Here is a 17015-nt window from a genome sequence, read left to right on the forward strand (position 1 = left end):
TGTTTAGAGCTCTCTGATTGGTTCTGAGCTCTCTCATCTGTGGAACTGAATGCCAAACATGTCAGATATAGATTGAGACATGCTGTTCTATATAACATGGTTTCAGAGTTGCCTACTTACCTTCTGAATCACTTTGTCCACCTGAGAGCCAATGGGAGAGTAGAGGATCTTGGGATTTGTAGTCATCAGATGAACGAGCAGGCCCAGGTTCCTTTGTTCTTTGCTGGTGAATCCCAGTGAGCTCATATTCCCCTGCTTCAGCGCCTCTGGCTCAATGATCCTGAAATAAAAGTCTTCAAAGTCTTCTCCTGAGTCACAGAAAATCACTTTTCTGTCTTTAACATTAAAACCAGCTGTCACTACAGCTACTATTCAGTTTTCTGCCTTATACATGATTTTGCTGTTTATTCCAAGACTGTGTTGCTCATTTCTCCTCTACAGTCATGATACAAAATAGTAGCAATAGGTCAAATATAAGTAGAAATGTTCCACTGGCTTTCAGCCCATTTGGAGTACTTTGACAGAGCCATCCATGTAGCAACAGGCTACAATCCTATCTTCTGTTTTCTTCAGAGCGTTTCCAGAACTCCAGCCTGATCAGTGTGAGATTGTGTTCCAAGTCTATGAGTATAGAAGTTGATGATGATGGGGCCTTAAGGAAATGCTGAGTTCATTTATACCATGGTCCAGTTGTAAATTTGATCAGCATTACATGGTGTTAGATCCACTAGCTAATGACTCCATTTGAATTTATCAGAAGGGCAAATAACTAATATTTATTTGAATTGTATTTTTTTTATTTGTTGTTTTTAAGATTCTAGTTGTAAGTGTAGGAATTGTCAGCAATGTTTTAAAGTAACATATTTAGCCAGTAATATTTTAACATTTCTTGTCAACTTAAAATATTTAATACAAAAGCATAGTGGGTTAGTGGCGGACCGCCTCCATGTCCCGACCACCAGGCTTAGCAAGCTTTGCAGGGATAACTGTTTTTCTCAGGAAAAACAAATGAACTGTTCTTATCTCTAAAACTAATTAATCTTTTTCAACACATAGTAAATATTCTTTGTGAAGACCAAAGATTATTATCAGATTGGGGAACAGATTAATTAAGTGTTGGTTAAATGTGAGAAACTGATATATTGATTATAATAAGATGCATATAAACAAATAATTATCTGTTTTAAATAAGAAAAATATCATATAGCCTAAAATGCAGTATTAGCATTCCTTTAGTGAATGCCTCATCATTTGGAGCAAAGGCTGCAACTTAAAACACATCTAACATCAGCAAGTGAAAAGCTCAACACTTTTATCAGCAGCATGCAATTTTGACCTGGGGATGATGCAAAAGATGCTTCGTAGGAGATTTTTATTTGGAATTAAATTTCAACCAGATGAAGCTAGAACAGCCACTTTAAGAGTTTTGGGTGGAAAATATCAATCAAAGTGATTGCTCATTTTAAACACAAAATCTTTGGCTTCCTTACGGATGTGAATGAACCGTTCTTGAAGCAAATGGCCTTTTTTGAGTCTATGCTTCAGTTAACGAATAGATTGCTAAATTAGCTGATGACTTTCTGGTAATTGATTTTTTTTTCTTTACTTAATTTGGACTTTATTCCAAAACCATCAAACTGCATTAGTAAAAAATAATGTTATCTGGTCCTGCTCTCAGTCGGTTGGAGATTTCAGTGACTCATGTTGAGATTTCACCCACCTGTTGTTCCCACACAGAATGGGCTGCAGTCCTGCCCACAGTTGAACAAAAGCCGAGAACTGAGAGTGAGGATTGTCCTCTCCCTCTTCTTTCCCTTCACCCTCTGCCCCCTCCTCTCCGTCTTCTCTGGGAACATCTGTTGTGTTAATGCTCCATGTGGTGGCATTCAGAGGCCACGTTCCATTGCTCGGGGATCCTGGATTTTGCCTGGCGCATGCTCCTTTGGGCAGCAGGCGGGCCAGTCCAGAGAGTAGGTCCACGTCCTTCAGGAGCCTCTCCACATCAGCCAGGTCCTTCAGCAGAGCACCCAGCTGGGACTGGGACAAGGGGGCCAAAGGGCCAGCCTGCCCCACATGAAGCTACAGAGTCACACTTTGGTCACTTAAAATAACATTTAAAAGTCAATAATGTTTTTTTTTTCTTAGAGGAGAAATCCTTTGTTCTGTTACTTTTTACATGATGCAAAAATCTATATTATTCTTGTGTTATAATTCAATTGTTTTATAAGGTTTTCTTTCACTCAAAATCAGGACAATCAGGGATTGCAGACTGATCTCTTCATTCATTCCATAAGCCTGACACTTTCTTAAATGAAACTGTGCCACACAAAACATTGATTTGTGAACTGAGCATCTAGTGAGGTCAAAAAACACCAAAGCATTTCCCTCCGCACAAGCAGAAAACAGAACTGGTTTTTATCCAGATATCAAGGTGTTTCCCTTTTGCTTTATAGAAATGGTCACCTGCCTTCTACACATAAAGCTATTAAGTCCCAGATAGGTTTGGTTGAGGGCGACAACTGACGGTGGATCAACTATCAAACAATAATCCAATTCTAGCCAAGAAACCAATGTTGAAAAGACGTCATTGAATCAATGTTGTTTTGTGGTTGAAATCTAATGATTGAAATGCCATCTCTACCATCCACCCCCACCCCTTATCATTGCCTCTTCACCTCCTTGTATTCCTCCCCCAATTTTCCTCCCTTTTTATCCTTCCCCTGCCCCCTATTTTTTCTATTCTGCCCACCCTGATCCTCCCTGAATTTTATCTTTATATCTTCTGGCATGAGTGCAGGATCATAAATGCTACACTATGCTGCAGTTTGATGGGTAAATGTAATTGTATATGTCAACTAACATTAAGATAAATATTAATGAGTATTCATTAATATTAATATAACTGAGTGTACAAGGGCAACTGTACGGTTTGTTTGTTCTTCGATCTATAACCAATACACAATTTAATATTTCAGTATCTTTCAGAACTTTTGAAATGTTTAGCATCTTTTTATCTGGCGCCTTCCTCACTCTTAATTTTATGTTTTTCAGCTGCTGTGCAGCAGTTTGACCCAAAGCTGACTGACTGCAGCGAAACTATCAAGAAGTGTCTTCATTATGTGCCAGAACGGGAGGAAAGCATAAAGGTACCAAAGTGACACCAACCAACCAGAGTCGAATTTGGGTCCCCCTAACAGTATGAACTATATGATCCCCTGGTCCATACAGTACAAAGCCTCATCTCATGGATGCTGTTCTTCCATGGACAATAGACTGTTGTTCTGACTGTCAAAAAGGAGTCAAATATGTTTACAGATCTATCCCTGTTTTATTAAATAATGTAATATTGATACCATGTTGTCATTTTTGAAGCTTGTGTACACACACTTTTGGAAACGACACAAAACAAACTGGAGCACAATAACAACAAGGTAAGATGCAGGAGCCAGAGTTTGTATTCACATTCTTATAGTCAGTTCAGTTCATTTAAAATGACCCTGAGCAATAATCTGTGTAAACATTTCTACATTCGCTGCACACCAAACAGAAACGATTCAGTGCTTCCTGTTCCACATTCTCCAAGCTTCATTGAAGAAACTTTTAATGGTATGTTATGATGTAGACCTGTCAGACCAGAACATGTACATGAATCAACATTGATTCCTGAGCTTTCATTCAATATAAAATCAACCCAAATCTGCATGTAGCTCTACATTCAGATGACTGTTGAATCAATATTGATATAGTGTCAGTAATGGTTGAAATCCTAACATTGATTCAACCACTTTCAATTTCGTTGCAATGTCAGGATTGTCAGAACTGGACTGATTTTTCCACATGGAATTAAATGAATGCTTTTCTATTCTAACAAACTGAATGAAGATTGTTTAGTCTGTTTAAAGAATCTAACAAACAGAAAGTACCTTGTCAGCGACACTTTGAGTGTTGACCTGCTCTCGTAGCTCCTTGCTCAGCTGTCTGAAGCGCTCTGACCTTTGACCCTCCTCTCGACTGCACATTAGGCTGTGATATGCCTGCAGTGCAGGCTGCTGCTTCTCAGGAACCAGCAGAATCTTTCTGAGCTGAATGTCGCCACGCTCCCCACAGGTCAGGAACTTCAGCATGGATCCAGTCAAGAGAACTCCCTGGAAAAACATTTCATCTGCTAGCAGGCAACGTAGAAAATAATCACACATCAGTTCTTCTATTTCTGTTTGGATCTGCTCTGTCATGTGTGCTCTGCATGAGTGACTGCTGTAAAGTCAACGACAACGCAAGTGATTCCTGCTGCCAATTTATTTAAGGTGGTAAACCATTGATTACATATTTGGAACTGACATTATAGCGTGTAAATAATTTTGTTTGTGTTCAACTAATATATTTACCAGTCAATATCTAGACATAAGTTCTTTGAGGAATATCTTCCCTTTATCTGATTTATTATTATATAATTATTCAATTTGGAAACAAAGTGACAGGGAAGTCCAGTTCTATTACACATCTATCCACATATTTTTTTTTTTAGCAATAAAGAAATCATTTTGCCTGAGTTAATGTCAGAATGATATGGAGAAAATTCCTGAGGTCTCATTCACCACCTCATTTGTGGTGAATGAGGGAAATGCATGAGAAAAGATGAGCATACCTCCAGCTCCTGGATCCCCTGAAGCTGCTCGGCCCGGCTGTCAGAGGCGGCCGACAGGCCCAGCGCCCAGGATATGATCTGGACTACAGCCTTCCTGTTTGCTGCTCTGTCTGGATCTTCACCTCCATCCATACCCTGAACGCCTTCCAGCAGCTTCTCCTGCAGCACCAGGTGATGGAGAGGTGTTCATGAAAAGCATCAAGTGTTGAGGTTTATTTCACTCTGGCATGTAATATGGAAGAATTAAAAATGAAATACTCTTCATCATAACTTGATTGGGGAAAAGTCCATTCAGTGAAGCGATGCGAAGTAGCTATGCCTGTCTTCCAATGAGCTGGACCTTGATGATCTGATGCCCACCTTAATCTGCAGAAGCTCGTCTCCATGTTTCTTATTGAGGAGTTTTGATTCATGAATCCAGCTGGTTGGCCCTCCTCTGTCTCTGAGGGAACTATCAAAGATCAGACTGTATACCTAAAGAGAGCAAGAATGATTTGTAATGAAGATGCCAGCAACTCTTTAGTTATTCATCTTTATTATGGATAGATGGCATAACTGCCATCAAATCAGAACAATAAAAATAGCATATCAGCAATCAATGAGGATATTCTTTCACAAAATAAAAGAAACATTTGATTCCCTTTATTTTTTCATGCAGCTGTCAACTGTGACTCCTTCTCTCATTCCCTGTGCCATAGCAACTGCCTCGCCAGCGTCTGTGCTGCTCGCTTCTCCTCTTTGGTCCACGCTTGTACATTTGGTTTTTGAAGATGTTCTGGTGCTTCAAATTTTAACGCCATGCACTGCAAAGTTCTCAGACGCTTTGGAAGAAGGACATGACAACAGCATCACACATCCTCCAACAGGTGGAGGTTCATATACAGCTACATCAGTGGTGCTGAGCTGGTCCTCCACATATTCAGGATTGTTTGACCGGTGTTTGGTCCAGCGACAAGGCTGACAGGCCGGTGGCTGAGAGAAATGGCTCTTTGTGTCACTTTATATTTAAACCCCAAAGAATTAGAAAGTCATAGATTGCCAACGAGAAGTTCCTATAAATTTTGATCTATGTAAAAAAGTATGATTTAATTCCGGAACACTCGGGTTACATTTAATTTAAAGGATACCAAAAAGATCCTGAGATTTTATTGCATATTTTGGCACTGCATTTTCAGGCTTTTATGCTAAACTATTTCAGCTGATTGGGATTAAAATATAATTTTATTATCTCAAGGAGAAATCCACAATACTAACTTTTGTTTCTAAAATTTCTACTTCACATGTTCCAGACACTATAAATGTTCCACCCACAATTTAAAGAGTGCAACCCTTCCGCAGACAGACTTTTTAAATGTAAAAGTTTAGAAAATTGCCACAGAGCAGCAGAGGAGCCCAACGGGAAGTGAACCTGCAGCTGAAAGTTGGAAGTTTGCTCTTGGGTCATAAAAGCCAAGTAAAAAGGAAATGACAGATACTAAACGTCATTAAAATGGACAGTTACAATTTTTTGTAGTATCCCTCTTCAACATATTTTAATAATCATGGCTCATATTTTCTATCAATCAATTGAAAATATGAGCATGACAAAGTCATGCAACATAGAATCAACAATAATATCACATCAAGTCAAGTGTTACAGTTTTAATTAATTATGTTTCAAAAGCAACTCTGAACAGGTGGGTTTTTAGTCTAGCTTTGAAGGCACTCAGAGTTTCTGCTGTTCTGCAGTTTTCTGGAAGTTTGTTCCAGATTTGTGGTGCATAGAAGCTGGATGCTGCTTCTCTATGCTTGCTTCTGGTTCTGGATGCAGAGCAGAAAAAGAACCAGAAGACCTGTGTGAAATGAAAATTGTATTATTTCTTTTCACAATTTTATTTAATTGTTTTACTCATTTAACATTAGTATTGTTCAGTCTGATAAAGTATGTAGGCCAAGAACCAGTCATATAGGTTTTCTGCTGACCTATCTCTACAGCAGTTACAGCAGATTGATGAGTGGACTAATGTCTCACCATAAGTACCAAAGCAAGGCCCAAAAGTTTGTTAACAGATAACAACAGATAGTTTAGGTAAATATAGTCTAAGGTCTAAAAAATTTCTCCATTGAATGTCACAAGCTGAGAGTACGTACAAGGTCTGACAATGTTTTTGGTATGCAAAACTGTTCCATTTGCATCCTGATTTTTGATATCCTGATATTTTGAACATGAAGAAGTTTATCATCTAAATAATTAACTGACCTTTCAGTAAGGAAGGGATTGCATCCTGTCCATCCTGTGGTTACATGACAGTGCAGTAAACCTGTTCAACTGGATGATTTTTTTAGGCAGACCTGTGAAGACGCTGCTGCAGTAATCAATGCGACTAAAGATAAACACATGGACGAGTTTCTCTACATCTAGCTGAGACATTAGTCCTCTAATCCTGGAAATCTTCTTCAGGTGATAGAAGACCGACTAGTTATGGTAGCTAATCTTACTTCCTGTCATAACTTGAGCAAATGGGATCATATAGATATTGAATAAGAGGGTCCTAGGATTTAACCTTGGGGTACACCACATGTGACTTCTGTCCGCTTCAATGAGAAGTTTCCTATTGAAACAAAGGAAACTTTGTTTCATGTAGCAATATGGTTGCTACATGAAACAACCCTATTGTTGTTTCATGTAACAATAGGGTTGTTCATGTAGCAATAGGGTTGAGTTCTGGACCGGAGAGTCCAACCCAACTCTCCAGTGCTTTCAGTAATAAGTCATGGTCAACAGGCTCAAAAGCTGCACTGAGGTCTAACAGAACCACCGCTGTGGTTCTTCCACAGTCTGTGTTTATATGGATATCATTAAACACTTTGACTGGGCTTGTCTCTGTGCTGTGGTGAGACCAGAAACCAGATTGTAAGACGCCAAAGCACTTGGCTATCATTAGGAAGCCATTTAACTCTTCAAACAGCTTTTCAATAACTTTGCTGATGAATGAGAGGTTGGAGGTCAGCCTGTAATTCTGCAGTAGTGATTTGTCCAGATTGTTCTTTTTTACTAGTGGTTTGACACCTGCTGATTTTAAAGCCTGAGGGAAAAGGCTTGATGAGAGTGACGAGTTTACTATTTGGACCAGATCATTAACAATGATAGACAAGAACTTCTTAAAGAAATGTGTAGGTGGGATATCCAGACAGCAGGAACTTGAGCTTAACTGACATGATTAGGCTTTTAGAGTTAAATAGTTTGAATTGGGTAATTTTTCTTGCATTTGTTTTGTTTGGGCATAGCATTGGAACTAGATTTAGTGTAGGTTTGCAGATTAATCCTATGAATGTTTGGATTTTCTCTGAAAAAAATTGGTTGCAGGCTGCATTAGATTGAAAATCAGGCAGGAATTTCATTGGAGGGGTTGTGAGCCTGTCAACTGTTGTAAATAAAGCTTGAGCATTCTAGCTTAAATATGGAATGCATGTTTCAACCGTTTATTCCATCTTTCCCTGATGTTTTCCTCTGTATTACATCCTCTGGTTAGTTACAGAAAGATTTCATAATAAAGAACTTTCTCATAAAACCTAACTAGAGAAAATGAACCTCAATAAACAAACATCAAAATTTCAGTTTTTCAGAGTGGAAGCTAGCAAGCTTTATGTTTGGACTATCTTTTAAATCATGTCATGTGTTTGTTCAGAAATGAAGCAGATGAAACCATCCTGATCCAATCCAGTGTGATATTCCAGTTACAGATGAACAGAAGGACATTCTCAGAGATTATGAGTATGCAGTCATGTTACCTGGTATCAGTGTGAAGCAGTACCACTAACTCACCTCTTGGAGGTTCACTGAGCTGTTGAGCAGTGTGCTAGCTGTGGAGCCGGAGAGGGAAAGATTCCTAACTAAGAACTGCTGGAAACCTTCCTGGTTCTTCAACACACCAGCCAGTGGAAAGCCTTCACACACACCCCAACACATGCACACGCATACACACACATGTTAAAGCTGAGCCTCCTGTACAAGTTATTAATGAGCATTGGTATATTGGCATTTTTAAAGTTATGTGTTCTATACAGGGCCAGGCTCAGGAGGTGCGGGTCCTACTTAATCATCATTATATGTTGCATATATATATATATATATATATATATATATATATATATATATATATATATATATATATATATATATATATATGCAAGACCAAAAGTTTGGACACCCCTTTTCATTCAATGAGTTTCCTTTATTTTCATGACTATTGACACTGTGAATCACTATTGACACGCAGCTGCTCTGCTGCGTGTCAATAGTGATTCATTCACCTGTGCTTCCAGCTCAGAAATAAAAACACAGCTTTTATTTGTTTTGTTTTTTTTCTTTTTCATGCCTTCAGTGATTCACACTGAAGGCATCAAACTATGAATTAACACATGTGGAAATATGTACTAAACAAAAAAGTGTAAAACAACTGAAAATATGCCTTATATTGTAGTTTCTTCAAAGTAGCAACCTTTTGCTGTTTAACAACGAAAGCCTAATTTTGCTGTCTTGGGTGAAGAATATGTAACTGTTACAAACTTCTCAATCAGCAATGAGAACACCTAAAGGATAGATTGTGTCTGAGCTCCACTTCTGGATCCAGCTCTGTCTGTCAGTGGGAGGCATGAGCATATTTCTGAGGGCAGAGCTCTGTGAAAACACTCGGACCGTCCAGCAGAAGGAATCCCGTGCTGGAGGTTGAAGAATGAAGCTTGTTATTGATAAGAGTGAAGCTGAAGCGAGTCAGACCTTGGCTGCTGTTGAAGCTGTAGTCGGGCGGTAAAGGTGCAGCGCTCAGGCTCTCCAGGTGCTGCTGCAGGGTCTCCAGATCCTGACCCAAACCTGGTCTGTCAGATGTGAAGAGGCGGTTCTGTTCAACCACTTCACTGATTCGCTCCAGCAGCTGAGTCACTCTGGAACCAGATAAATATGAAACTTGATCAGGTCCTGGTTCCAGTCAAACGTGGCAGTTTACAGTCTATTCCCATCATGACATTCTTCACTTCTCGTTTGTCCTGTTAATATAGAACCGCCAGGATTTCACAATTGTTTTTATGATTATTTGCAATCATAATCACTCATCTTGTAGTGCTATTTAAGAAATATTTGCAAAGAATTTTGCAGTCATTTTCCCCTACTCATGGAGAACAAAAGGATTCTACAGAGCCCCCAAGGAGACATGAGGAATTTTTTTGTTTTGCTTTACCTTGCTAAACTTTTGCATTACCTCGCAATGCTGTACTGATCAGTTATGCGGCATAATTGAATACTGTAAGCCACTGTACTTTCTGCTTAAATATAAGGTTATGTGGGGTTTTTCCATGAATGTTAATACCTCTTTGTGAAATATCTGAAGTTTTATATCTTTTCCTTTAGGATAGAAAGGCACCAAAAACCTAGAATATAAACAGAAACGTTCCGTAAGTAGGAAATAAATAAAAATACATCTTGATTTGGACTATTTCTGAGTTGTTATCACAAAAATATTGCGAGGGAACTCAAAAAAAAAAATCCCCATGTTCCCTTGGGGGCTCCATAAGATTCTGATGTGCTCTGTCCTTATGTTTCAGGGTAAATGTGACGTTTTGTTACTTATATTGATCAGGGATTAGTTGGGGGTCATCAGTCACTTAAACATGATGTTCATGACCTTTTTTGTAGAAAATCTGCAACAAAGTCACCTTAGTGTCAAAAAATGCAGGGAACTGTTGATTTAACATGAATTTCCAAAATTGCGAGAAAAAAAAGACTGGAAGAAGTGCTTTGAGTCAAAAAAGTAAAAAATATATACAGTAAGAACACAGTGTTACTTGTCTTCACTGAAAAAAAGAAACATATTAAGGCATTTAAATTTATGTCTGAACATCAGCAGACATCATAAAACCCAACTTTAACATTTCACTGTTTTCTGATGTTCAACGGGGCTTGAGCCTTTTTCCCCTTTATTCTTGATGCCCTAGTGCCCTTTGTGAGTGTTTTATTTTTGTTTTTAAAAAAATAATAATTTTTTATTTTTAATCTGTATGTCAGAAGGCCTGTTTGTGTCCCTCAGCAATAATATTTAGCTAAATATAATAATTTAGCAAAATAAACTAGTCTGGCTGCCCTCAGTCTAATAAAGACTCTCAGTTTCTGCCTCCATGTTGTTCAGACTCCGGGTCCATGGTGAGGAGGAGGGGCGCTGATCTGTGCCTCTAACTATCAAATTATGGGCAAGAATATTTTTTATACACTGGTTTGTAAATAAAAACGTAGGTCTGATGTTGACTTAGAAAAACTGAGAAGACAATTCCCATAAATGTCCTCGCAAAAGCAGGAAAAAACCTGCCTCGCCCCTAAACACAAATGCTTCGGCAGCAGAGAAACTTCTGACTTCATCATTCTGCTAAAAGCCAGTTCTACAGGCAGACTGAGTCGGTCCTACCGACAGATAGAAATAAGGGCTAGGGCGCCCTCTTGTGGTTTAGTGTGAAAATAACATGTGATATGATATAATGATGTGTTAATTTCCACACATAAGTCGCTCCGGAGTATAAATTGCACCTCCGGCCAAACTATAAAAAAAAAAAAAAACTGCAACTTAAAGTCCGGAAAATACGTTAATCCATTTCTAAATTAGTTGATGATCGATTCATTAATCAATTACAATTTATAGATAAATCGTTTCAATCCTAGTTTTGTGATAAAGCCACCTGTGTGGTGAAACCAAGCCGCAAATTGGCAACATTTAAATCCTATTAGAATTTCACCTTTTCAATTCATTCAACAAATACTTTGATTATATCATGGTGGTTTGAACACCATGATATTTGGTGTTAAAATATTATGTTGTATACGGTACACCATGACAAAAAACATAACATGATCGTCACAGTCATTTGATTAAGATAATATTTACATCTTTGGCCTTATTATTAATATCATATGGTAACATCACAACCCACACCACTTCCCTGTGGTTTCAGCATCAGACTGATTCTTGAAATTAGTCATTGTCGGTATGGTTTTGCAACTGTTGGCGGAACTCCACGTCTTATTGCTGCTTTTGGTGAAAGCTTTTCTGATAGTGGTACTTACTACTAAAAGACAATCAAACACAAAGTGAAGTGACTCAGGAATATCTAAGAGCAAATCCTTTACTCTTAGATATTCTACTTACGTAGAATTGTTATACTGCAGGAATCCAAACTCATCCCTCTGCCCGTCTGGACACAGCGACTGCATGATGGGAATGATGCCGGCTGAGGTGAGTGGTGCTGCACTGTAAAAGGCTTGGTGGAAGAAAGAAGCAGAAAAAAGATGGAGGAATAAAAAGAGGGAAAAGCCAGAGATATAGGAAGAAGTCATAAGAGTGGTAGACAAGGAGGTGGTGAACAGTGTTAGAAAAAGATCAAGTAAAACTAGTCATATTGTGAAATGTTCCATTAGACAGTAATGAAAAAACAGATAGTTTCTGTGCTTGTGTTAGAAAGAAGGAAGTGGTGAGAGAGGCTCCTGCATGTCAGTGCTGCATTTAGACACAATTTCTCATTGTTCAACATAAACAGCCTCCATTTTTCAGAAACATTGATGAAGTAGCTCTCGGCAGAAGTGAAGACCATCTGCATCCCTGGGAAAGATGTGAAAAGAGCAAATGTCTCTTCCTGAGCTCCTTCAATAAGCTTTCTACAGATTTTAGGTCTTAGGCAGGAGGTTCAATAGTGTCTGGTGAACCATTTCTGTGTTGATTTGGTCATTCGTGTTGGATCATTATTCACCCTTAAAAACGACATATTTTTCAGTTCATCAAACTCTTACTTAAAAACTAAGTAAGAGTTTTTAAGTAAAAATGGTCCTGAGAGCCACATTTAGAACAATAAGGACTCATTGGTTGGAGGTGCCAGATCCCAAAGAAAATACATTTCTTTAGGAAAAACAAATACGTCTCTCAGTCACATAAATCCTTCACCCAGGACACAACTGTTTGTACTGCTACAATCATGAAAACGGTACAGACACAGTGAACATCCACCTTGCTAAAAAACAGCTTTTTCTCCAAGCGCTGTGAAATCATTACTGATTAAGTCTTTATTACTCATTTATCACTGCAGGTACCACTCCAATTTCATTAGGTTCTAGAAATATGACAAATAAAAATCTTATGTCTGTAATTTTGTTAAAGGTTCTCACTATTGTCCCACATTTACTTTACAACAAAACTATTATCTCTATTATTTCAGGCTGATTAAATGTATTGTTGGATTTTTGCATAAGCTACTGAAATATATAAAGCATGGCTTTTAACACATTTACTTAGGATGCCACTCGATGTGATGATACTGTATGTTACATTGTTACATAGTTAACCTTTCTACAGCTGATCTATTACTTAGAGGAATAGGAGGAATCTAAATAAAAGCAGAACATATAATTTTACTGAAAATTTTTTTTTTGAATGACTTAACCTCAAGAAATTGCAGAAACTATCAGCATGCTGACATGGGTCCTCTTTGACCACCAGGTGTGAATTCAGGATAAGTACAGAAAATGAGTCCATCATCAGTAGAATAGAAGGATATTATGAGGTTTTCATCCTGCTGAGTGGAACAGAGTTAAACAGACTGGAGAGTAGGCAGCACACCACAGGATGGTACAAGAGCCAGCACTGGTCCATCAAAACACACTGCTGCTTTAAACAGTCACATCAAAGTTGTTATTTAGAAAAGTGATGGAGAATATGATGTTCAACAAATGTTTTCAGAGAAGAAATTTGGTGGCTAGCAGTTTTTTAGACCAAGTTGGTGTTCTTGTTTCTGGACACAAAGTTTATTTCTATGTTTAGATGACTCAAACCATTCATAATAAAAACATAACGAATGGACAGTTAAAGCTGCCAGTCGGTGCATCTTTCTTGTAGTGTGGTGAAGTTTTCTGAGCTCCGCAGTGAACCTCATCACTTTAGACTTCCTACATGTAGGGCTGCACTCTGGTCTTTTACATAAGTAGTGGAAAGAAGGAAGTTGCAGTGTGAGATGAGGACGTTCATGCGCTGGCTCCTTTACCATCCCGACACCGAGATGAGACTCAGAAGGATCTGCAGTAATCAGAGCTGCTGCAGTCGGTCGTTCAGCAAGCACAGACCAGCTTAAAGGCAAGACATCTTGTTTGTAGGTTATCACATAAAAACAGCTTCTGCTGTGGTTAAAACATGAGAAAACATTTATTCAGTGTGAGCAACAGGCTGTTCTTGTACAGAAAATTCTATGAAAACAGCAGTTACATAAAATATTATGTCTGTTTTCATATTTTTTAAAGTTACTTGTGTTTGATTTATCAGCCTGATCCCAGATCCTTCACAGGAATAAAGGCGTCTGGATCACAAAGAAAACATCCAGAGCAAAAATAACAAATGGATCATGACAAGTACTTTAGAAGGTTGTATGATTCTATTGCTAGTGATGAGTTGGAGGTCTTCTCCCTCATCAGAAAGCTTTCAGTGCTAAACTTGAACAGTTTGGTGTTTCTCCAGTGACAGTTATATCACTGTTATACAAGTTATATCTATGAGCCTGGCTGAACCAACCAGGCTCATAGATAGATAGATAGATTATATTTATTGTCATTGAACAGGATTTTCCAAAATTTCCATTGCAACTCCTGTTCAAAAAGTCAAATATATACAATAAATAAAATAAACACACAATAATAACAATATATACAACTAAAATTAACTAAAAGACACTCCAACCACACTAAAGAATAAGCAGCAGGTCCAATTATGGCAAAGTGCAGATGATGTGACAAGTGCAAAGTGCAGAACAATATGGCTCTGTGGGGGTGGGGGATGTGTATGTGTGACTGCGAGGTTATGATACGCCTAGGTGGCAGGGAGTAATGGCTCTGACGGCTGTGGGGAAGAAACTGTTTCTCAGTCTGTTTGTTGTAGTCCGTATATTCCTGAACCGCTTGCCTGATGGCAGCGGCACAAACAGTCTGTGGCCCGGGTGGCTGGAATCCATGGCTATGGATCCAGCTCTCTTCTTGACCCGGCTATGTAAATAGAGTCCAGGTCTGGGAGGGGGCATCCCACAATGCCTTGCTGTTTCTCAACACCCGTCAGTTGTTTCCTCTCCAGTGCTGTGCAGCCACCATACCACACAGTCATGTTGAGGCAGAGGACGCTCTCGATCGTCGCCCTGTAAAAGTTCAGGAGCAGCCGTGAAGAAAGTCCAGCACGTCTCAGTTTCCTGAGGAAGAAGAGCCTTTGTTGTGCTTTCTTCACCAGGTGGGAGGTGTTGGTATTCCAGGAGGTCAGACGTGATGTGGAGGCCGAGGAACTTGATGTTGTCCACACGCTCCACCTCTTCTCTCCATGAGAAAGAGGGAGAGTGATCCATCCTCCTGGACCTTCTGTAGTCCATAATGACCTCCTTGGTCTTCCCTGTGTTCAGCACCAAGTTATTGGCTGAACACCACTGAGTGAGCTGCAGAATCTCCTCTCTGTAGTGGGTCTCGTTGTTGTCTAAAATGAGGCCCACTACAGTTGTGTCGTCCGCAAACTTCACAACTGTGTTGGTGGGGTGGATGGCAACACAGTCGTGTGTAAACAGGGTGAAGAGAGCTGGGCTGAGCACACAGCCCTCCGGTGTGCCTGTGTTGAGGACCAGTGGGGACGATGTTGAGCCACCTATTCTCACCACCTGAGGCCTGTTGGTGAGGAAGTCTCTGATCCAGTGGCACAGTGAAGCAGGCAGCTCCACCTGCTTCAGCACCAGCTTGTCTGGGATGACGGTGTTAAATGCTGAGCTGAAGTCTACAAATTGCATCCTGACGTAAGTGTTGGGATGCTGCAGATGGGTCAGGGCTGTGTGCAGAGTGATGGAGACAGCATCCTCTGTTGACCAGTTATCTCTGTAGGCGAACTGAAGGTTGTCCAGGTCTGCAGGGACGAAGTCTCTGATGTACCTCAGAAGAATCCTCTCAAAGCACTTCATGATCACCGGGGTCAGAGCAACGGGCTGGTAATCGTTCAGGCTGGTGATGGTCGTCATGGAGTTCCACAACCAATTAAAACGTTGTGAGTAATATTTTTAAAACTTTGTAGCATTGTCACTGAAACCCCTGAGCCTCAACATTCACAAAATGTTGGCTTTGCTGAGGAATCTTCAGATCATGTGATGTGTCGCACAAAGCAGCAGCTGGATCTGTCAGACAGTTCCTGAGTCTTTTATTAAACACTGCAGGTCTCAAAACATCAGGTGGGTGTACTGAATCTTACTCCAATTCCACTGAGAGACTGGCACTGCTCTTAGTGGGAAGTCCCTTGCCATTCGGTTGCTCATGTATGAACACTGAAGGCTGGAAACAGTTCTAACTGTCTGAGTTCAGACCAGGTGAGGACAGAAAATCCTCCCTGGTGCTCTGAGACTAAACTGAAACTTCAAACAAAGTTTGGACTTCTGTTGCTACTTTAAACCTTTTAACTCACAAACAACAGTTTTTTGTTTTATGTTGCACTATAGACAAAAGCTTGCTGTGTTGCTGAATGACCGTTTTTTGCAAATTCAAGGGTCAACATTTAGTTCAAAGTTACACAATGAGACAAAGGCACACAGGTAGAGGAGGATACCACATCCTGATTCATGTGTCTCATCACTAGAGACAGTTTTCTGTTCATTACACACTTCCAACAGGTTGGGGACATGCATAGGAATGAAAAGTAACCATGGACAGGCAGAGAGAAACAAAAGAAGAGTAGCAGACAGAGGGTAGAGGGAAGATAAGAAAACAAAAAAAAGTGTATCAACTGGATGCTACTGTTCAACTGGTGTGAGCAACAGGGGGTGCTCTAGGGAACCAAAGCTAAAAAGAATCCGGTAAGAATTGATCAGAACAAAACTAAACCATTGGATAGGGTGGTGACAAGACATGTCACATCACTAAATTTCATACAACTGAAACCAGAAATGTAGCTACACTGACTTAAAAGACACACACCTCTTTTTTCTCATTGCCTGAGAATAATTCAGACCAAACTTCTCTATGCCAAAAGAAATCAGAAATCAAAATATGAATGGCTGCACCAGTCTGGCTCATCCTGAGTAATAATTTCCAGATATCAGACGGTGAAGCATCCGTCAGGAGGAATGGGCCAGAATTCCAGCAAATTAATGGCAAAAACTCAAAAGGTTTGGTCCAAGTTATACAGTTTTATACTGTATAACTTACTGAGGAATTGTACCTAAACTTCTGATTTTGAAGATATTCAGAAATAAATCTTGCATGTTATTTATCTAATTAGTGTAGCGTTTAATAAATACAAATAATCTTGGAAATTTTAACTGATCTAAACGGTTTCATTACAGACTGGAAGAAAAGGTC

General features: G+C 39.4%; 1 protein-coding gene across 4 annotated transcripts in view; it reads right to left on the reverse strand.

The window, feature by feature from the left end:
• abca2 (ATP-binding cassette, sub-family A (ABC1), member 2) overlaps window positions 1-17015 on the reverse strand; it is a 125891-nt gene that overhangs the window by 75223 nt on the left and 33653 nt on the right. For 3 of the 4 annotated variants that reach the window (XM_055024905.1, XM_055024907.1, XM_055024904.1), the window contains 8 exons: window positions 11815-11926; window positions 9405-9568; window positions 8451-8572; window positions 5006-5119; window positions 4646-4804; window positions 3924-4145; window positions 1721-2079; window positions 121-280 (listed from right to left, as the gene is read on the reverse strand). In XM_055024905.1, the coding sequence (XP_054880880.1) occupies window positions 121-280; window positions 1721-2079; window positions 3924-4145; window positions 4646-4804; window positions 5006-5119; window positions 8451-8572; window positions 9405-9568; window positions 11815-11926 (1412 nt within the window). The remainder of the gene's footprint in view (window positions 1-120; window positions 281-1720; window positions 2080-3923; window positions 4146-4645; window positions 4805-5005; window positions 5120-8450; window positions 8573-9404; window positions 9569-11814; window positions 11927-17015) is intronic. The other variant, XM_055024906.1, reaches the window with a different exon arrangement.

The sequence above is a fragment of the Poeciliopsis prolifica genome, unplaced genomic scaffold, assembly GCF_027474105.1.
Source record: "Poeciliopsis prolifica strain line A6 unplaced genomic scaffold, Auburn_PproV2 SCAFFOLD133, whole genome shotgun sequence".
Taxonomy (NCBI): domain Eukaryota; kingdom Metazoa; phylum Chordata; class Actinopteri; order Cyprinodontiformes; family Poeciliidae; genus Poeciliopsis; species Poeciliopsis prolifica.